This window comes from Callospermophilus lateralis, chromosome 1, assembly GCF_048772815.1.
Source record: "Callospermophilus lateralis isolate mCalLat2 chromosome 1, mCalLat2.hap1, whole genome shotgun sequence".
NCBI lineage: Eukaryota > Metazoa > Chordata > Mammalia > Rodentia > Sciuridae > Callospermophilus > Callospermophilus lateralis.
The window spans coordinates 139,018,861-139,042,393 of record NC_135305.1 but is presented as its reverse complement, the minus strand read 5'-3'; the positions used below and the strand labels follow the sequence as shown (position 1 = coordinate 139,042,393).

At 37.6% G+C, this 23,533-nt stretch overlaps 1 protein-coding gene and 1 pseudogene across 2 annotated transcripts in view; both read right to left on the bottom strand.

Annotated features, from left to right (window-relative positions):
• Window positions 1-23,533, bottom strand: part of Pi4ka (phosphatidylinositol 4-kinase alpha) — a 135,744-nt gene that overhangs the window by 109,340 nt on the left and 2,871 nt on the right. Inside the window, exon 2 of one of the 2 annotated variants that reach the window (XM_076862900.1) lies at window positions 1,211-1,327. The exons of the other annotated variant lie outside the window; for it this stretch is intronic. Coding sequence (XP_076719015.1) covers window positions 1,211-1,327 — 117 coding nt within the window. The remainder of the gene's footprint in view (window positions 1-1,210; window positions 1,328-23,533) is intronic. 2 annotated transcript variants of the gene reach the window in all.
• Window positions 19,421-23,249, bottom strand: LOC143412014 (cyclin-dependent kinases regulatory subunit 2 pseudogene; annotated as a pseudogene).

Here is a 23,533-nt window from a genome sequence, read left to right as displayed (position 1 = left end):
CTCTTCCCTAAATAAACTGTGAGGCTTTAGTAGCATGTAGTGAGTAAAATCACCTCCAATACACTGAGTCACAGTTGCTGCCAGGTTAGCTCATGGACTAGACACAAGGAGGCCAATGCACAGCCCATCATGTAAGGAGGGTAAGGAACATAAATATCAGGTGAACCAAGATATAGCTGGTCCCTAGGGTACTCGCAGGAGTCAGACAAAGCATTCTGGATTCCTTTCCTAGTATCCATGAAACCAATGGACTTTCCCTAGAAGCATAAGCAAATTATATGATCCAAAGGATAATGTCATATGCCATCTAGAACCCTCCCAATCCTCACTCAGAACCAGAAATACACCAAAGGTAATTTGTACTCCTCTCTTGCTGGTCATCTTAAAAAGTCCAATATGAGTACAACATCACGGGGACTTACGGATAAATCTAACAAGTAAGTGTTTGACAAGGATATTTTCAACCAATAAACATTTAGATGACAGTAGTTTCTTGTATTCTTAAAAATATTTTCTGCCCTCTATAGTCTTTTTATATTTAAATAGGATTTGGCAAATAGAAAAGTAGAAATGATTTTCTTTCTTTTCATGTTAATAAATATACAGAAGAAAAATAATAAATGCAGTTTATGCATCTCATTTTGGTTTTTCATGTGACCTTGGTCAGGCAACCTATTTAATTATTAAAAGCTGAACTACCAGGTTCCCTGTGGATAAAATAAATGCCAATAAAATGTTTATTTTTTCAAATGTATAAATACTTTATTAAAAAATATTAGTGCTTATTGGAGTGAAATTTCTAGGACATGCAAGCTCATTTCTTAGATAAATCTAACATCTTTATTTTCCTAACAGCATGACTGAATTAACAATTTAAAAAGGAATAGTGATAAAAATAAAACAATAAATAAAATATTCCCAAGTTTGAGGCAACTTTAGTGAGACTCTATCTCAAAATAAAATTAAAAGGGTTGGGAGTGTAGCTCAGCAATAGAGCACCCCAGGTTTAATATTCAATCCCCAGGACTGAAAAAAACAAACTCCCACCAGTTGCATGTTTCCTGCTGCTCCCTCCCATTTAACCATGTTGATTAGGTGGGAATGCATTCTTCTAATATTACATTAAGTAAATATAAGCAGATACAAATTTAAATGCTCATTATACCCCCTTTATACTCTAGAAACTTAAAATTTAGTAATAAAGAGTTACCTGAAGATCAGATTCAATGAGAAAAATGCCCAATGCAATTACTGCATCTCTCCGTCTTTCATCTAGTTGAAAGATCCCATGGAAATCTACTGGGCACATGCAAAGCAACTTTTGGACCTAGAAAATAAAGTTAAAAAAAAAAATATATATATATATACACACACACACACACACACACACACACACACAAATACACATATGGCTGGAGAGGTAGAGTATCCCTGGGTTCAATCCCTAGTACTGCCATATTAATTAATTAATTAATTAAAACCAAATGTGTAAAACACTTGGAACTATATACATAGAACACAGTAAAGCTCAATAAACAGTATTCACTGTTACTGGGATACGCCCAAACAGTGGCTAGCACAAGGCAAAGTAGGTAATATGTGAGCAATGTACTGAATAAATGGGAAAATTAAATTTATCTTCTAAACAAACCAATAATAAATGTCTGTCTTTAAGGGACTGAAGACAGCACAGGTTATGTCCATCTTGAGAAGCACCCATCAAAGTATTAAGAAAAACCAGGACCCTGACTTGCTATTTTGTAACAGCCTCAATAAAAAGTCATATCACTGACACTCATATTGTTGTAGTGGCATGTTTTAACAGTGTATCAGTGTATTGCTTGGGGTTTGCCCTGAAAATTCAATTAATAAATTACATTGTAATTTTTTAAAAGAAAGAAGTTTACTTTTGTTACCTTAGATTTTACTTTTTTTTTTAATTGTTACCTTAGATTTTAAACAGGCAAATACAAAGGGATCACAAAGACTTGAAAGCATCTTCTGAGATGGGGGTATAGTATGTACAAGGCCCTTGGTTCAATCCCTAACATTGCAAAGGAAAAAGGAAAAAACAAAAAAGAAAAAAGAAAAGCATCCTCTCACATAAAGAAAGACAACATTCTCTGTTCTAATCATTTTCCTTCTAGGAATGACTGTAAACAAAAAATTAGAAACTCAGGCAAAGATCATATAGAAATGCATCTATCACCATGTTATATACATATTTACAAATTGGAAACAATCTAAATACTCAATATTAGAAAAATAGTGATTGAACCTGTGAGAGGTCATCCTCTCATGTGATTTGAGTTACCTCTCTGGCTGGGTGAGAGGCGCTTAGACACAACTGTGTTAGAGCCTTCCTTACCCTTTTCCAGGTCCGAGGGCTTGTCCGTGCAGAGGCGTGCCTGGCCACTGCCCTGAAGACCAGTCATCGCCCCTGATCTTGGGATGCTGCCCCCCTTAACCTTCATTGGATGGGATTTTCCCTTGAATTTTTTGTTCCCCAATAAAAGCCCACTCCCTGGCATGCTCTCTCTCTCTCTCTCTTGCTAGTCTCTTCTGTAAACCTCGCCACCACATTAGATGGCTGGAGGCAGGAGCTAGGAGAAGCCATCCTGGAGCTGGTATTAAAGGTAATGAGAGTCTTGTCTCTTTAATTTAAAACTCCCTAGCAATTCCTTATGAATCGAACCTTCTTTCATGAAGCCAGCGCTGATCGCGTGGCAGATGAACCACTTGTTGCAATATTAAGTTGAAGCATATGAAAATGGATATTCAACCATTTCTTGACTACAAAAACAATGCTTTCATAAAGTTCACTTTTAAAAAAAAAGCTCACTTTCAATACCAACTGAGCTATATCCCTAGGACATAAAGTTCACTTTTAAACCGGGCGTGGTGGTACACAGCAAGAGGATTATGAGTTCAAAGCCAGCCTCAACAAAAGTGAGGCACTAAGCAACTCAGTGAATCCTAACTCTAAATCAAATACAAATTAGGACTGGGAATGTGGCTCAGTGGTTGAGTGCCCCTTGAGGTTCAATGCCAGGTAGCAAAAAAAAAAAAAAAAATCACTTTTAATATTACAGCCACTAAAAGTGGCATTTGTTATATAGTTTGGATCTTGAAAGAGCCAAATTCCCATGCACTAAAGTTTGGTCCCTAGGCTATTAGGAGATAGTAGAACCTGTAAGAAGTGTGGCCTCGTATGAAGTCTTTAGGTAACTGGGTGCATAGACTGGAAGGTGATTATGGGATTCCGGCCCCTTCCTCTCCCTTTTGCCTCCTGGCCATGAAGTGAGTAGTTTTGCTCTGCTACATGTTCCTATCATGATGTACTACCTCACCACAAGCCCAAAACCATAAGGCCAATTGATCATGAACCTCCAAAACTGAGCCAAAATAATCTTTTTTCTCTTTTTGACAATTTCAGGTATTTTTAAAATAGTGACAAACTAACAGAAAACAGTGATGAAAAGTTTACTAACAGTGTTTTTTTTAATAAGCAATAACATGAAATAATTTTCTAAAGGTTCTATAAACCCATGAGAGGAATGATCTTATTGTCAAATATAGAAAAAAAAAACCTACTAGAAAAAAAATATATCAAAATGTTAAGAGTTTTGAGAGGCAGGGTAACCAGGGGTTTTATTTTTTATTTATTTTTCATAAAGTGCTTTTTTGGTATTTTTCAAAACGCTTCATGGGAAAATATTCCTTATGTAATCAGGAAAAAACATCCAAGTTAAAATAGAAATATGTACATCTGGAAATAAATCCATGCTTTTAATGACTACATGCTTAGACAAAAAAAGCATACAGTAACAGATAAGAAGATAAGGCTAAATCTCCAATTTTTTTCAGTGTTCCTCCTTCACAGAAGGAGAAATACAATAAGAAGAGTGAAATATTTCAGGGATTCAATCACTTTGAAGATTTTTACCAGAAAATAATCTTACATCTTGAAAGAAAGAGTAAAGTCCTTTGGGAAGAAAAAAAAATTTTTTTTCCTGTACTCTAGGTACTGAGAGTCCAGGGGTGCTTTACCATGGAGCTACATCCCCAATCCTTTTATTTTTATTTTGAGACAGAGTCTCACCAACATGCTTAGGGCCTTGCTAAGTTGCTGAGGTTGGCCTTGAATTTGCAATCCTCCTGCCTTAGCCTCCCAAGTCACTAGGATTATAGGCATGCATCACTGCTTCTGGCTTTCCAAAAAAAGATTAACAGGAATTTTTATTTGTTTGTTGATTTTTACAGCCTTATCCATGCCAGGCAAGCACTCTACTACTGAGTTACACCCCAGCTCTAAAGATCTTTAAAAATATCCCTGCAAATTAAAAATCAAAAGAAAGAGAAATCACAACAGAATGAGTCAATGAGATTCAAACAATGTTATGAGAGTCAACATCAAACCAAACTGGAAGGAAGAATCCAAGGTCCTAGCAAACTCTATGTCCTTTGCCCTGTCCTGTGCAATCAATATCTTGCTTGAACACACACCAGACACACTAAACCACAAACCTGGGAGGTAAAGTAATGTAATAAGACATAGCAAAGAGACTCAGAAACTTGTCAAAAGTGCGTAACATGGTTATTAAATATAGAAAAGGTATTTTTTAAAAAGACAACTCATTCCCAGGTGCAGTGGTACACACCTATAATCCTAGCTACTCAGAGGGTGAGTCAGGAAGGTTGCCAAGTTAGTGGTCAGACCATCTCAAAATATAATTTTAAAAGAAATATCCATCTACAACTAAAGAAAATAATTTTTTAAAAAAGGAATTGTAGCTCAGTGATAGAGCACTTGCCTAGCATGTGCTCAGCACCACATATAAATTAAATAAAGGTCCATCAACAACTGAAAAAAATTAAAAAAAAAAAAAAAAGAAAAAGAAAAAAAGGATAAAGCAGGGTGCAGTGGCACATGCCTGTAATCCCAGCAGCTCAGGAGGCTGAGGCAGGAAGACTGAGAGTTCAAAGACAGCCTCAGCAATTGCAAGGCACTAAGCAACTCAGTCAGACCCTACCTCTAAATAAAATACAAAATAGGGCTGGGAATGTGGCTAAGTGGTTGAGTGCCCCTGAGTTCAATTCCCAGAAAAAAGGGGTTGCACTCTATGATAGAGCACTTGTTTAGCAAGTTCAATCCCCATTACCATCAAAAAAAAAAAAAAAAGAAAAAGAAAAAGATACTTATCAATATTCCCACACGCCACATACATAAACACATTTTTGTTTACTTTTTTATTTTTGAGATGGGGTCTCCCTCTGTTGTCCAGGCTGGTCTCCAACTCCAGGGTTCAATGGATCCTCCTGCATTAGTCTCCTGAGTAGCTGAACTCCAGGTGTGTGCCACTGTGCCCAGCTACACTTAAATTTTTAAATATTTTTGCTCTCAGTGCTTTTCCGACCTAGAGACTTCTTTGGGTGCAGAGTAAGAATCATGCTTTGTATAAAAATAAATCTAATGTTGACAACTTTTAGCTCAGTGAAAGGCACACAGACTTTGGAATTAGACCTGGAGTCATATAATGTCTCTGGCACAGACCAGTTGGGTGATATGCTGAGCCTCAGCTTCCCTGTCCATAGGGCAGCTTTTGTGGAATTGGAGGAGATAATGTGATGATACAAGGCATAGTCACTATCTAGAGTCAGTACTCACTTAACATTATGTAGGGATTTTCCATGCCACTGCTCTTCAAAGATCTTCTTCAGATGGCTTATACTGAAGAGTCAATCAGGTTAATATACCTTTAATTCATTTATTCACTGTTTACTGGGCACAAATGTAATGTGAGACACTGCCCCAGGTACTGTTGCAAAGCAACAGGCAGTTTAAAGGCCCTAGCTCTCATTCCAGATAAAACAAATAAATACTGCAGCTAAGGGAGCATAAAAGACAAATACAAAATAAGAGGTTCAATTCTCTTTGTTGAAAATAAGAGAATACTTTTAGAAAATTTGTAACTGTACATACTTCCTGCTGTTTCAGAAATGTATATGAATCCACTTGCTAACTAGACAGGTTTTTGATCTAGGAATGTCTTTCCCTGGGAGTCATTTCTCTGGAATGCAAACATTCCTGTTACTATGAGAGAGTAGTAGCCTAACTTCCACAGGTGCCTCCCTCCAAAGTGTAAAACCTCCTCCTGTCAAAAAGATATGAGACCTTTGCTTTTCCTCTAGACAAAGCCAAATAGCTAACAGATAGTCACCCAATTACCAAATAAAGTTAAGATGAACTATGCATGATGCATGATACCATCAAGTCTTCTTACTAGAGGACTAATTATTATTAATGCTGAAAAAGCATGTAATAAGTTGTACCGGCTTGGCCATATAAAGGGTGATATTTCTTTGCAATCTCTTGGCAGACTGTCTGATACACATCACATTCTGGTTTAATGCTTATTCAGTTATAAAAGCGTTTTCTTTACTACCTTTGTGGAAAGTGTTCCTGGGTTGGAGGATTTTGCTTTTAAATTATATTTCTCCATTACTTTTGATGGGGTGATCAAAGAGGGCCTAAGAAGGCACCCATCAAATTGGATCTGAAAAAGGAAGCAGCCAGAACAACCAGGAAAGAGTGTTTGCACTGGGAAAAAAAGCAGAGTTGCCCAGAAATTCAGGTACAGGCAAAGATATAGTCCCTAAAGGCTCCGTAGGCCACAATGGTACCTAGATTGTACTCCAATAGCAATGGGAGGCCAAAACCAATGGGGCACATAGAGGCCTTAAGACTCCTGAATTTAAAACTGAGGTTTAGGCTGGGCACAGTGGCTTGGGAGGATGATAGGAGAATCTCGAGTTCAAAGCCAGCCTCAGCAACTGTGAGGTACTAAGCAACTCAGTGAGACCCTGTCTCTAAATAAAATACAAAACAGGGCTGGGGATGTGGCTCAGTGGTTGAGTACCCCAAGTTCAAACCCTGGTACAAAAAAAACCCTGAAGTTTAGAAAAATCTCTCTGGTTGCTTCATAGAGAATGGATTTTGAGGACAGGAATAAAAGCAGAGAGACGATTTAGAAGACTCTAAAGCAGTCCAGGCAAAGTCAGTGGTGACCTGAACAAGCAAAGATGGAAACAGATCAGTTCAGCAGATATTTTGAAGGATTTGATGATGGAATGTGTAAGTGAAAAAAAGATTTTCTTATTTTTTCAGTACTGAGAATTGAACCCAGGACCTCACCCATGCTAGGCAAGTGCTCTACCATCAAGCTACATCCCCAGTCATTCTTTTACTTTATTTAGAGACAGCGTGTTGCTAAACTGCCCAGGTTAGCCTTAAACTTGCAATCCTTTTGATTGAGCTTCCCAAGTAGCTGAGATAAAAGGCATGCACACTGCATCAGGCTCCAAAAGATTATGTCAGTTGCCTCTTTGCCACACTGAAAGGTATCCAAAGATACAAATCCTCCTGCCTCAGCCTCCTGAGTCACTGGAGTAAGATCTATGAATATTCCATACAAGGAACAGTTAAAGGACTTTAGCCTGGATACACTAAGGTTAAATATAAATATAACTGCTATCCCGAGCTATATAAAGGGCCCCAATAACATCAATAGTATCAGCTACTCCAGTACAAAGACTATACAGTTCTTAGTGCATTTATCTGTTTCCCTACTCAGCTCCTTAAAGACAATAATCATTTCTGACCATCTTTGGATACCCATTTGCTATACACCATGGATATGGATGAATGTACAGGCAATAGAAACACTCAACTTTCCCTAGGGCTGTAGGCCTTGCCATTATTCTTAGGGTATGCCCAGACGTAAGAACACTGCAGGAGGTTCTCTTCCCCAAAACTTCTCTATGAGAAGGCTGCCACCAGCTCCTCCTGGTACTTGCCAGAAGACCAAAGTCTAACTCTCAGGCCTGCTTCTTTATATATAACATAAGGATAAATTTCCACTCACAGAGCAGGTACTCTAGGTTGTGATAGGATTGACTTTTGTTTGCTTGCTCTCTTTGTTGTTTTTGCTTTGGGGTACTGGGGATTTGAACTCAGGGGCACTCTACCACATTCCCAAATCTTTTTATCTTTTGAGACATGTCTTGCTAAATGGCCCAAGCTGATCTTGAATATGCAATCCTCCTGCCTCAGCCTCCTGAGTCATTGGGATTACAGGCAGGTGCCACCCCACTCAGTCATTCTTTTTTTTTTTTTTTTTTTTTTTTTTACATATTATACTCTTATCTGGAAACTAATACCTGAAATGGGCACAGATCTAAGCTCTAATAATACCTAAGAGTTTGGAATCATCGGTATGTCCAAACTTTACTACCTATTTAGTTGTCACCCCACCAGGACAGAGAGACCCTGCCTCAAAATTTTAAAAAAGCTGCTGGGTGCACTGGCTCATGCCTATAATCTCAGCAGCACAGAAGGATCACAAGTTCAAAGCCAGCCTCAGCAAAAGCAAGGCTCTAAGCAGCTCAGTGAGACCCTGTCTCTAAATAAAATAAAAAATAGGGCTGGGAATGTGGCTCAGTGGTCAAGTAACCCTAAGTTCAATCCCAGGGAACCAAAAATAAATAAATAAATAAATAAATAAGCACTTGGGCTACAGTTTAGTGGGAGGCTTCTCACCTAGCATATCGAGGCCCTAGGTTCAATCCCAAGCACCAGAAAGCAAATAAGCAAATAAAAAATAAATATCCAAAGGGACTCTGGATTACTCTGACTTGACACCTTCCAACTCTGCTCAAATATTTAAATAGTGCTAGGGTCATAGCTCAGTGGTAGAACACTTGCCTAGCATGTGTGAGGCACTGAGTTCAATTCTTAGCACAGCATATAAATAAACAAATAATATAAAGGTCCATTGACAATATAAAAAAAATTTTTTTTTGGTACTGGGGAGTGAATCCAGGAGTGCTCAACTACTGAGCCACATCCCCAGCCCTTTTTTTGTATTTTATTTAGAGACAGAGTCTCACTGAGTTACTTAGGGCCTTGTAAGTTTCTGAGGCTGGCTTTGAACTCATGATCCTCCTGCCTTAGCCTCCTGAGTCTCTAGGATTACATGCGTGTGCCACCACGCCTGCCTGAAAACTAAAAAAATATTTTTAAAATATATTTAAATAGGGCTGGGGTTATGGCTCAGTGGTAGAGCGCTCGCCTTGCATATTCGAGGCCCTGATCCTCAGCATCACATAAATATAAATATAAATATAAATATAAATATAAATATAAATATAAATATAAATATAAACAAAAATAAATAAATAAGTATAAAATAAAAATAAATATGTATATTGTGTCCAACTACAACTAAAAAATAAATATTAAAAAATATATTTAAATAGAAGCTGCACACAGTGACACATGCCTATAATGCCAGTTACTTGGGATTTCTTTTCCCTTCATCACAATTTCACAGTTGGATTTGTTCTTATTATAGTTCTTAGCAACCACAACATACAATTTTTTTCTTTCTTTATTAAGTCAAGAACTTACATCTTTTTACTTAAAGGAAGCAATTTACAACTTCTCTTTGACATATCCAAATTGCCAACATCAGGCAATTTTTATTCTTTACTTCAGAGCCATTATTATTTGGGGGAAGAGAACCAGGGATTGAACCCAGGGGGCACTCAACCACTGAGTCACATCCCCAGCCCTATTTTGTATTTTATTTAGAGATAGGATCTCACTGAGTTGCTCATCACCTTACTTTTGCTGAGGCTGTCTGTGAACTCACAATCCTTCTGCTGGTATTACAGGTGCACCAAGCCCAGCAGGGCCATTAGTAAGTAAACTAAGAAGTACCTGAACACAAAGCACTATAATACCATAATAGTTGATCTGAGAGCCAAGATGGCTACTAAATGACTAATACTTAGGTATTAGGATACACAGAACAAAGGGATGCCTCACATTCCAGGCATGACAGAGCAGAAGTATGAGATTTCATCATACTACTCAGAATGCTGCAGAATTTAAAACATAAATTGCTTATTTCTGGACTTTTCCATTTAATGTTTTTAGATCCCAGTTAACTGTGAGTAACTGAAACCACATCCCCAAAAACCATGGATAAGGGGGCAGAGGGACTGCAGTATCATCCAGGGTACTAGCATGCAGTTGGCACTGAACAAAAATCTACTTCATCACTGAATGGAGGGATAGATAGAAGAATATTCAAATGAAGTGATTTGTAAAACATAGTCATTCTCTCTTAAGTGCTATAATCTAGCAGGAGTTAAAAAAAACTAATATAAATGACACAACAACTAGCATATAACAGAAGTCAGAAACCAAAGGATTAAAAGCCTGGCGTAAGGTCCAGTTTTTTTTTTTTTAACCATATCTTTTTTTATAACTTTATTTTAATTATTTATATTTTATATAGTACTGAGGATCAAACCCATTGCCTCACAAGTGCTTGGCAAGCACTCTATCACTGATCCACAACCCCAGCCCCAAGGTCACAGTTTTGATGCAAATGAACTCAAGAAATTGGAGTTCCTATTAGAAAACCATCTGAAGATTTGAACCTGGACCTTAAGGAAGTCATATATATCAAGATAAGGGAGTTTTGGTGGGTGCCATTCACAAATAAAAACACTAACACTTGTTTGTGTGAGTGTGTGTGTTGATGTGGAATGAACCCAGGGCCTACCACATACCAAGCAAGCACTCTACCAATGGGCTACTTTACAGCCCTTTTTAAATTTTATTTTCAGACAGTTCTGGATAAATTGCCCAGACTGGCCTTAAACTTGCAATGCTCCTGCCTCAGCCTCCTGAACAGCTGGGATTACTCAGGTAACACTTATGGCACGTCTATCATATGCTACATACTGGTCTGTATAATTTCATCCTTACAATGACTCATTAAGTAGATATTGTTCAACATCCCATTCCACGAATAAAAAAACACAGGCCAAAGTCCTCACATGGAATAAAACTTTAATACTATAATCTTTTAAAATGAAAATATATATATCAATCATTAAATGATTTTTCAAATTTTTACAACTAGCAAGTTGCTTGTTTTTAGGGGGTTATGAATTATTATAACACATCATCAAGCTCAAAATCTGCCAGAGATAAACAGGATTATTTCCATTTACATAAAGGATCCTGGGGGCTCTACCTGTCACTTTGGGGAGGTCAGTAAACCAATGGATTATAGGGAGGTAATAGATATACTAAGACTTTGATAAGAACTTGTGACAATGACAATACCTTAACCCTAGACAGACATCTCAATTATGTGAGTTTTGATTATAAAGGTAAGGAAATGCTAAACCAAGGAGAAAACGATACCCTCATAAGTCTGGATGACTAAGCAGAAAACTGCAGATGAGAATCAACCATACAGTGGGTCTAGGTAAGATATGTAGGTCACAATAAAGCCACAATAATAGCATTACAAAAGCTGGCTAATACAACAGTTTTTTTTGTTGTTGTTGTTGTTGTTTTTAAGAGTACAACTTTTGTTATCGGAAACCTCTGGGAAGAGCCTTTCTGGAGAAACAAAATTCCCTGAGAGCCAAGCTATTTTAGAGCCAAGTATTAGTGGTAAGTTTTTCTGTTAAAAACATTTTTTAATTGTCTTTCTCAAATGTACTGTTCCCTTAAAAAACACTGAACTTAAGTTGAAATTTTCTAAATGACCCAGAACCATCCCAATAGACAAAGATGACTGTCACATGAAGGACATTGAGCTACTGCGGTAAGTGGAGTAGTATCTGAGTATCTGTTTCTATAAGCAGTCTTGCATAAGAATTTCACTTAAAATGCTCTTTTGATCACCTGCAGATGGATGAGTGACCTTCTTAACAACTGACATGGTTTCCTATGATATTCTACACAGGCAGCATTACACCTTTAATGCTAATCTAAAGCTGGAGAAATGAATGAATAGAAGCCTCCATTTTGGGGGGCTGGGGATATAGTTCAGTTGGTAGAGTGCTTGCCTTACATGTGTAAGTTGCTGGGTTCAATCCCCATGCACCACAAAAAAAAAAAAAAAAAAAAAAAGAAAGAAAGAAAGAAAAAATTAGAAGTCCTATTTTTGAGCCCTGCTCAAATGTCTGATGGGGAATAGCACAGACACTTGTATACATATCTGATTCCTGTTACCTCTGAATGGACAATATTCCAGTAATTAGGGAAGTCAGGAGTGACTTTCTACCCAGTTCTGCCTCTTCTTTCTTGTGCGACCCAACAAAAGTGATAAACCTATATGAACATTTCTACTTGTTTTTTTCTTCTATAAAATGTGGACAAATGCCAAGTATATAGACAGAAATCTATGCAAGCTTGCTTGCATCTTAAAGCTATGCAAAATTAGCAAGTCATCTTCCCTGAGCCTCACTTTTCTTATGTATAAAAGGATGACAAGATAGATATTTTTGCAATGTCTCTTCCAAGAATAAAATCCTGTGATCCTGGGGCTGGGCTCATTAACTCAGTGGTAGAGTGCCTAATGTAAGGCACTGGGTTTAATCCTCTGCACTGCATAAAAATAAATAAAATAAAGGTACTGTGTATATCTACAACTAAAAAAAAAGGGTTTTTTTTTTTTTTTTTTTTTTAATTATGTGATCCAAGAACTTCCATCTGGAACAATGAGGAAATAACAGGATCCAGATTTATCTTCCTAGGAAAATGGGCAAATATATAAAAACAATGGCTCAGTGCACTGGTTAAGTTGCATAGAACTGTAATATTTGTAAAAGGGGAAATAAAGTGAGCCCTATCATGGCCATGGTTTTCTGCCAGAGACATATCTAGACCACAAAGCGGGAAGAGCATCCCAAAGAGATAATGGTGGTCTTCTTTAAGTTGGGAAGACAGAAGTAGCCATACAGGAACTCTAAGGCAGCTAAATATTCTAGAGAGAGCCAAACACAAATAAAGCTCCAGAAATCTATTGTAGAGTTCCCCTGAGTCCTGATGAATACTAAAATACATCAGTATAGGGTGATAATCCATGAAGTTGAGCAAAGAACAAATGGAACTGTAAGCTGAATGGCTCTCAGAGTTCACACAAGCACAGTAGAAAGCCCTCAAAACATTCAGCAGAGATTTCAAAAGGGTCACACCTGCGCAATAGAGATAAAGTACCCTTTAGCAAAAGCTATTAGACCTGCTGGAACAAAGTTTTAAAATAAGCTTCAAGGGCTGGGGGGTAGCTCAGTGATAAGAGTCCTTGCCTAGAATGCATGAGATCCTGGGCTTGATTCCCCAGCAATACTGAGGTGGGTGGGGGTGGAGTGTTGCAATAGAGACAGAAAAAATATTTGACAAATACAACATCTCCTTCATGATCCAAATACTCAAGCCAGAAAGCTGTAATCCCAGCAATTTGGGAGGCAGAGGTGGAAGGATCACATATTCAAGGCCAGCCTCAGCAACTTAGCAAGACCCTATATTAAAATAAAAAATAAAACGGGGGCTGGGGATGTAGTTCAGTAGTAGAGCACTTGCCTAGCATGCTTGAGTTCCTCAGTTCAATTCCCAGTACTGTGAAAAAAAAATAAAATAAATAGGGCTGAGGGGTATAATTCAGTGGTAGAATGCTCCTGGGTTCAATTCCCAGCACCACAAAAAAAGGAAAACCAAAACTAAGCCACCTGGCATACTGAGCACAGTGGCACACACATATAATCCCAACTACTTGGGAGGCTGAGGCAGGAGGGTCACAAGTTCAAGGCCAGCCTCAACAATTAAGCAAGAACCTGGTTCAAAATAAAGTAAAAATACCTGGAGATGTAACTCTCCTAGGTCCAATCCCTAGTACCACACACAAAAAATCAAAACAAAAAGAAAACACTCGGCAGCTGGGTACAGTAATGCATGCCTATAATCCCAGTTACTTGGGAGACTGAGGCAGGAAAAATGGCAAGTTCAAGGCCAGCCTAGGCAATTTGGCAAGACCCTGTCTCAAAATGAAAAATTTTTAGAGCTGGGGTTGTGGCTCAGTGGTAGAGCGCTTGCCTAGCATGTGTGAGGCACTCACTGGGTTCAATCCCCAGCACCACATAAAAAAATAAACAAATAAAATAACGGTATTGTGTCCATTAAAAAAAAAATTAAAAAGGAGATCGGGGGTGTGTGGCTCAATGCCCCTGGGTTCAATCCCCAATACTGCAAAAATAAAAACATTCAGAAAACGAGGGATACTGGGAATTTCTTCAACCAACCTGATCACAACCAGTTGTAAAAAACCCATAGCCTTTTTTTTTCTCCAATCCTGGGGATTAAACCCAAGTCCTCATTCATGCTTTATGCACCCAGGAATTTTAAAGAGTCTAAGGCAGGAGCATCACAAGTTCAAGACCATCCTGGGCAACTTAGCAAGAGACTATGTCAAAATTTAAAAAGCTGGGGATGTTACTCCATGGTAGTAACACTTGTCTGGTAAGAGTGAGTAAGAGACTAAGTTCAATCCTCAGTACCCATCCCCACACAAATATAAAAAAAAATGTTCACAAAGCAGGTCTGCTATTGCTATTTAGAAGGTCCTGCTTATGAATTATGAAGTTAGACCCTAGATGGGATCTAGAAACCTGACACTTGAACTTTGACCTGAGTTAGTCCCCCATTGTTCTTAAGATTCTGTCCCATTTGCCCTGGGATACTGATTACTTATATGTTAGATCTCAACCTTCATTTCCTACCTAGACTATACAATGTAATTGTACAGGGAAAAGAAAGGTGGAGAGACGGAAATCTCTCCAAAACGGAAAGGGAGATGAATATAGAGGAAAGGGATGAAGGGGTGGGAGGTGGGGAGGGAAGACAGAAGTGCTGGGGAAGTGCTATTGACCAAATTATATTGTTATGTTGTATGCATGTACAAATATGTAACAACAGGTCCCATCATTATGTGCAAATATAATGCATCAATAAAAAAATGTGGAAAGAGAAAAAATGAATAACAGCTAAAACTATTTCGCATTTGATAAAAATTATAAATCCACATATCTAAGAATCTCAATGAATAACATGTAAATAAACAAAAAGAAAACCATACCAAACCACATCAAATTCTTCAAGCCTATATAAAAAAAAATCTTTAAAATATGCAGAGGGAACAAACACAACAGATACAAAAAAAAAAGAGAGAGAAATTGACCACAGTCAGGAGCTATGAAAATCCAGAAGAAAATAAAATGACATTCTGTGTTAAAACATCTGTCAATCTAGAATTTCATACTAAGCAAAAGTGAAGCTAAAAAAAAAATACTTTTCTAAGACTAAGAGAATTCATTACACTAGCAGAACCTGTACTAAAGAAAATGTTAAATGAAACCAAGTGTAAACAAGAATATACATAGGAAAATGAAAATGGTAAATGAATACATGTGTTTTCATCTTTTGATGATTACATAAATGATTATAACAATATATTGTGGTTTTTATGTCGCAGAAGAAAAAATCTACGACACCAATCATACAAAAAAGATGGGAGGCAGAAATGAAATATACAGAAATGAAATATACAGGTAATTAAACTGTGAGTGAGCCAGGTAATTAAACTATAAGTGAGCTGTGGTGCACCCTATATCCCAGCAGCTAGGGAGGCTGAGGCAAGAAGGATGATGAGTTTCAGTACTACAAATGAACAAATAGAAAACAAATAATAAGTTGTAGATTTAAAGCCACTTATGTCAGTAATTATATTAAATATACATGGTGTAAACATTCTAAAAGGCAGAGATTTTTCAGACTGGAAAAAGAAACTCTTAACTTCATATTGTCTGTTAACTAAAAGGTTGGGAAAAGATACCATGCAACACTATTAACAAGAAAGGTGAACTCCATGGCAGACTACAGAACAAGGAATAGTAAATAGGGATAAAGAGGAACATTTAATGTGGATCAAAGGGTCAATTCATGAAAAAGATGTAACAATCAGGGCCTGGAGATACAGCTGAGTGGTAGAAGATAGGTGTTTAACATATGTAAGGCCCTGGGTTCTGTCTCCAAGACTAAGTCTTTTTTTTTTTTTTTTTTAAAAAGATACATCAATCACATTGCCAGGTGTAGTGATCCTCACCTGTAATCACAATGACTTGGAAGGTAGAAGCTGAAAGATCACAAGTTTGAAGCCAGCCTCAGCAACATAGTTAGGCCCTAAGCAACTCAACTTATTTTGAGACCCTGTCTCAAAATAAAAATAAAATAAAATAAAAAGGGCTGAGATGTAGCTCAGTAGTAAATCCCCACCCTGGGTTCAATCCACAGTACCAACAAATTTTTTTTAAAATAAAGTCTTAGCTGGGAGGTACTGAAGCCCTTACCAACCATCTTGACCTTACTAATATTTATTTTTAAAACTCCACACAAGGGCTGGGATGTGGCTCAAGCGGTAGCGCGATCGCCTGGCATGCGTGCGGCCCGGGTTCGATCCTCAGCACCACATACAAACAAAGATGTAGTGTCCACAGATAACTAAAAAAATAAATACTAAAAATTGTCTCTCTCTCTCTCCCTAAAAAAACAAAACAAAACAAAACAAAAAAACGCCACACAACAGGACAGTGGTGTATGCCTGTAATCCCTGTGGGTTTGGAGGCTGAAGCAAGAGGATCACAAGTTCAAAGCCACACTCAGCAATTTAGCAAAGCCCTAAGCAACTTAGGGGAAAAAAAAAGGGGGGGGGGCGGTGCTGTGAGAATGTAGCACAGTGGTTAAATGCCCCTGGATCCAATCCCCCTGAACCAATAAAATAAATAAAAATTCCACACCACAAAACCAGAATATACATTCTTTTCAAGTACAGTTAGGAAATTCACCAAGATATACTTATATCTTACATATGATGGGTAATAAAACAAATCTCAATTCACTTAAAAGAACTGAAATACAACAGTATATTTTCCGACTGCAACAAAATTAAATTAGAAATCTATAATAATTTGTCAGTTGGACCTCAATAAAACTAGAGGTGAAAAGAAATCAACAGAAAAATATCTACAAAAATTCAGAAATTTTTGGAAATTATAAACATGTCTAGATCAAAGAAATCCCAAGGGAGATTACAAAATGTTTTGAGCATAATAAAAAAGAAAATATATCAAAACTTGTGGAAAATTTATATTTTTTAAAAAAATATTTTGTTTTTTTAGTTGTAGTTGGACACAATACCTTTAATCTATTTTTATGTGGTGCTGAGTATCGAACCCAGTGCCCCACTAGTGCTAGGAGAGCGCTCTACTGCTGAGCCACAACCCCAGCCCCATGAAATTTATATTTTTAAATACTTAGAAAGAAATAAGATGGGTATGATGATACATGCCTGTAATCCCAACTACTCGGGAGGCTAAGGCAGGATGATTAAAAATTCAAGGCCAGACTGGGCAACTTGGTGAATCCTGTCTCAGAAGAATAAATAAATAAAAGGGCTGGGGATATAGCTCAGTGATAGTGTACTTTTCTAGCTTGCAGGAGACCTTGGGTTCAGTCCTCGGTACTGTACAAAAAAAAAAAAAAGAAAAAGGATCCAAAATCTTATAATTCTATACCTAAATAATTACAAATTCCCCCCAGAGATCTAACAGACTATTGTCCTGAGAAAAGATATCTATATCTAGAAAAATAATATTAGAAAAACCTATAACTGATATCTTATTTTACTTTGCTGTTAATATTTTAAATTCTTCTCTGATTCCCTAAAAGCTATTAACTATTATTGCTTTTTAAATAAAGTCCAAAACCATTCTCATGACCTGCCCATAATGAAATCCTGCTCATCTCCCCAGCCTATTCTTGTGCCACCTTAGCTCCCTAAACTGAGATCATCTCAGCCTTTTTCAACTTTATCCAGTGAATCAAAATGTGGGTTTTTTTTTTTTTTTTCTTTCTTTTTTGGTACTGGGGATTGAACCAAGGATTCTCTATTACTGAGCTACATCCCCATCCTTTTTTTTTTTTTAGAGAGAGAGAGAGAGAGAGAATTTTTAATATTTATTTTTTAGTTTTCGGTGGACACAACATCTTTGTTTGTTTGTGGTGCTGAGGATCGAACCCGGGCCCCACGCATGCCAGGCAAGCGTGTTACCTCTTGAGCCACATCCCCAGTCCAATCCCCATCCCTTTTATTTTTAGGCAGGGTCACACTAAGGTGCTTGGCCTTGAACATGCAATCTTCCTGCCTCAGCCTCCCAAGTAGCTAGGATTATAGACTTGGGTTGCCACTCCATTCAACCTCTGGGTCTTCATTCAGTTTGCACCCTCTGCCAGAAAGGCAGCAATGAAATGTACACATATCGCTGGCCAATTATTATTCATCTTTTAGTTTTGCTTAAAGTCTCTCTTGTAAATCAGGATCCTATTTTATGCCTCCACACACCATATACCCGTTCTTAAGATAGGGCTGAAGGTGCAACTCAATGATAGAGCGCTTGCCCTGTATGAACAAGACGCTGGGTTTAATTCTCAGCACAACAAAAAATAACAGTAACAAACTAATTAATTAAATTATGATAAATTTTGCATAACAAAATTTGGCAACAACATTTACATTAAAAAAAATTTTTTTTTAGCTGGGTGTGGTGGTACACACCTGTAATCCCAGGGGCTTAGGAGGCTGAGACAGAAGGATCTTGAGTTCAAAGCCAAACTCAGCAAAAAACTTGAGATGCTAAGCAACTCAGTGAGACCCTGTCTCTAAATAAAAAATAGGGCTGGGGATATGGATCAGTGTTCAAATGCTCCTGAGTTTAATCCCCAGCAGCCCCCCCCCAAAAAAAAAAATATATATATATATAGAGAGAGAGAGAGTGTGTGTGTGTGTGTGTGTGTGTAGGTGGACAGCATGTCTTTGTTTGTTTATTTTTATGTGGTACTAAGGAACAAACCCGGTGCCTCACATGCTAGGCAAGTGTTCTGCCACTGAGGTATATACCCAGCCCTACCATTTACTTTTGCTTCTTGTCACCTGTAACTATTTTAAATCATATTTACTTATAATTGTTTAATGCTTATTTGTTGTCTCTCACCATGGTAAACTCCATAACAGCAAGAAGAGATTCACTTATTGTATACTTTAAATCTTTTTTAATGAAACATTAATGAAAATAATTAATTAAATTAATGAAAATAACAGGTATTGGACTGGGGTTGTGGGGTTGTGGCTCAGCAGTAGTGCTTGCCAGACAGTTCGAGGCCCTGGGTTCGAGCTTCAGCACCACATACAAATAAACAAAATAAAACTATTATGTCCAACTAAAAATAAATATTTTTTAAAAAAACAGGTATTGTCAAACAGGCACTTATATTGATAAAAACTGACTATGAGTTTTATTTTAAATATTTACAGTAACCTACTACCAGTTACCCAAGCTCTGCTGCTGTGAAGAATACAGCTCATGCACAGATATGGATAAATAATTTACATTTTCCAAGTATTCACTGAAATTTCACCAAAAGTTCGCTACATTATACACATCAAATTTGCAAATGATTTAGATGATCCCAGATACACTTCATTTTTGTTGCTCTTTTTGGAATAGGACATCTCAAGAGAAGAATATGCAATTCTGGCTCATGAATCATGTAATGAACCCAACCTAGACTCTGCTGAGCACCAAGTCTCCTCCACTCTTCTTCAGACAATAGATGGGTTTTGGGGTCTGGGATTGTGGCTCAGCGGTAGAGCGCTCGTCTAGCGCATGTGAGGCCTTGGGTTCAATCCTCAGCATCACATAAAAAATAAATAAACAAAATAAAGGTATTGTGTCCAACTACTTCTAAAAAATAAATATTAAAAAAAAATAGATGAGGGGCTGGGGTTGTAGCTCAGTGGTAGAGCACTCACCTTGCATGTGCGAGACCCTGGGTTCAATCCTCAGCAACACAATAAAATAAATAAGTGAAATATACTGTGTCCAACTACAATTAAAAATAAATATTAAAAAAATAGATGAGTTTTGGCCACTTGTTTGGGAAGTCCTCTAGGTAACATGACATGCTGGTACTGGTACAGGTTATCAAAGCACTTATCAGAGTAAAAGATCTGCTAATGGCCTATCCTGACTGCATGCACAACGGATGGAAGAGAGTATGAGGAACTGACACAACTCAGCACATGTCCATTTACTAAAAATTTTTAAGAGGTGGGTTGGGGTCGGAGCTCTATTTTAGAGCTCTTGCCTAGAATGCATGAGGCCCTGGGTTCAATCCCCAGCACACATATTTAAAAAAAAATTAAGAGGATGGATCTCATGGTAGATGAAGTGAAATAAAAATATACATAAAGTCAGAAAAACTATGCTTTGATCTAGAGATGTAAAAGAAACATCTTAGAAAATTGTTCTTTTTTTTTAATAGGTCTTTAATTTTTTTTTTTTTTTTTTTTTTTTTTAAGCAGGAGTCTCACTATATTGCCCAGGCCGGCCTCAAACTCCTAGGTTCAAGCAATCCTCTTGCCTCAGCCTCCCAATTAGCTGGAACTACAGGCTTATGCTACCACATCTGGTTGGACCTTTAATTTAATACAGAATAAAGGAATTCCCCTATGGTTTCTTGGAACTGAAATCACAGATTTTTTTTTAATTTAAAAAAAAACAGTACCTGACACAGTAGGCACTCAAAGATTTATTACATGAATGAATGTCACCATCTTTTGTTTTCATAACAGTATAACTTTGGCTATTCTGAATCCTGGCTTACAGATCAGTTCTAAATACAAAACATTCAGGAAAAGAGAATGGCTTCTGCAGCAGAAATAAAACTTCTCAGAACTCTAAAAATAAATGCAAATGAGACCTGGGGATTTTTGCCTCAACCCTGTATTTGCTAGTTATTTGTGATAAACACAAATGAAATTAGTGTTCTGGCAGGCTTGGCAATGTTCATGAAAGGCCAAGCATTTTTCCAATATGCCAGGATATATAAAAGAAAATACAAAAATAAATAGATAAATAAGTAATCAGAAACATGAAACACATAAATACATTTCAGCAATTAAAATCAATGATGGAGAGAGCTGGCCAGTGGAGGGGATTTGTATTAGTCTGCTTTTTGTTGCTGTAACCAAAATACCCAACACAAACAACTTAAAGGAGAAAATATTTATTTTGGCTCAGGGTTTCAGAGGTTTCAGGCCACGTTGGCCAACTCTATCGCTTTAGGCCTAAAATGAAGCAAAACATGGCAGAAGGGAGGGTTCAGCTTGACCCTAATGTCACAGTGCTGTATAAATATTAGATCAATCTAGGCATAGTGGCCTGTGTCTATAATCCCAACTACTTGAGAAACTGAGGCAGGAGGATCACTTGAGCCTAGGGGTTTGACACTAGCATGGGTAACATAGTGAAACCAGGTTTCTATGTACCCAGGCCATGGTACCAAGCCTGTCAATCAGATCAACAGCCAAGACACCTAGAGATTCTGGCATTCTAACTGAAGAAAGAGGACATTTTAGAACAGGGGGAAAGGACTCTGATCAAAGCTTCATGAGAGGTGGTATACAAATAAAAGGGCAAGGGATGATATGCTTCTTCTGCAGCTCTGCCAAGGACTTTCAATGTCCCAGAATTGAGGGTTGCATTGGTAATGGCACAGGGCAGGCAAGGAGAGGCAACACAGGTCACTGATTTTCTGGAGGCAGAAAAAGTGTTATGAGGCAGAGTCGGGGGGAAGATTTATAGAGGTTGCTCAGCAACATACTGAAGACAGGTGAGAACCAGGAAAGTAGAGCAAAACTAGTAGGCTATTAGAAATCAGAGAGCAGGAGTCTAGAAACCAACCCATGCCAAGATGCCAGAGAGTATTGAAAAGCCTCTTATTTATTTATTTTTTTTTTTTGAATTTTTTAAATATTTTTTTAATATTTATTTTTTTTAGTTTTCGGCGGATACAACATCTTTGTTTGTATGTGGTGCTCCGGCCGCACGCATGCCAGTCTGATTACAAGACTCAGGATACAAATCTGAATTGTTGCTGGTAATCTGAGCAACCAAATTAGGATTGTTTCTTATTTACCCAGCCTAGCACATACCAATCAAAAGTAGGAACTCTATGTTTTCTGAATGAACAAGTGGATTAAGTAATTAAAGAGAAAAGAGTAAAAATCCACCAAATAGTGACAGGCTTGGTACCATAGCCTGGGATTAAAGTGGGTGACTAAAGTAAACATAACTGTCGAATGTAGAGAATCAAAGTATAGAAGATGTGCCATTATGATGCCTCAAGTGCACTAAAAGCATGTCAGGGCTGCCTGTGTGACCTATGTCTGAGCTTGGATATCAGATCTGGTCCAGCAACTGAGACTTCCCCAAGTAAACCCTATATGGACCAAGTCCTCTCTCTCAGTCCTTTGACATCACTCTGGAAGAAAATAGAAGAAAGAAGCCAAGTATAGTGGCACACCTCTATAATTCCAGCTACTTAGGAGACTGACAGGAGGAACACAAGTTGGAGGCCAACTGGACATCTTAGCAAGATCCTCTCTGAAAATAAAAAAGGGTTGGGGATGTAGCTCAAAGAGTACTGCCTAGCATTTGTGAGGTTCCTATTACTGCCAAAAAATAAAAATACATAAATAAAAACCAACAAATAAATAAATAAAATAAAAAGGAAAGGGAAAGAGAAAAATGTAAACACTCACTCACTTCCCTTTTAAGTCTTCATCTTTACTATCCCAGAAATTCTTTTAAGAACCTCAAGAATTTTTTCCTTAAGAAAGAGGCACGGGGCTGGGAATGTGGCTCAAGCAGTAGCGCACTTGTCTGGCACACGTGCGGCCCGGGTTTGATCCTCGGCACCACATACAAACAAAGATGTTGTGTCCGCCGAGAACTAAGAAATAAATAATAAAATTCTCTCTCTCTCTCTCTTTAAAAAATAAAAATAAAAAATAAATAAATAAATAAAATAAAAGTATTGTGTATAACTACAACTAAAAAATAAAAATAAATAAAAATTTAAAAGTAGGGATGGGCTGGGGTTGTGGCTCAGCGGTAGAGTGCTTGCCTAGCATGTGCGAGGTGCTGGGTTGGATCCTTAGCACCACATAAAAAAAATAAATAAAATAAAGGTATTGTGTCCAACTACAATTTAAAAAAAAAAAAGGTAGGGGAATGTAGTAAACAGACACATTATAGGACCAAATAGCAACAATGATCCCTAACATAATCAATCTCAAGATCCTAAGATCCTAGATGAGAATGAGAGGAATTCACAAATATTTGATGGAATCAGCCACCTACAGAAGCCTCCTTGACAAAATAAATTATCTCAGGGGTCCCCAAGAATGCCTACACAAGCCAGGCATAGTGGCGGACACCTGTAATCCCAGGGACTCGGGAGGCTGAGATATAGGAGGATCACGAATTCAAAGCTAGCCTCAGTAATAGCAAAACTGTAAGCAACTCAGCAAGACCCTGTCTCTAATAAAATACAAAAAGGGACTGGGGATATGAATCAGTGATTAGGTGCTTCTGGGTTCAATTCCGGTACCAAAAAAAGAATGCCTATATATATATATATAGCTGCTCTCATGGCTAAATTTTATTACAGTGCAAGTCTATTGGCAAGGGAAAAGGACACAGGTAGTAT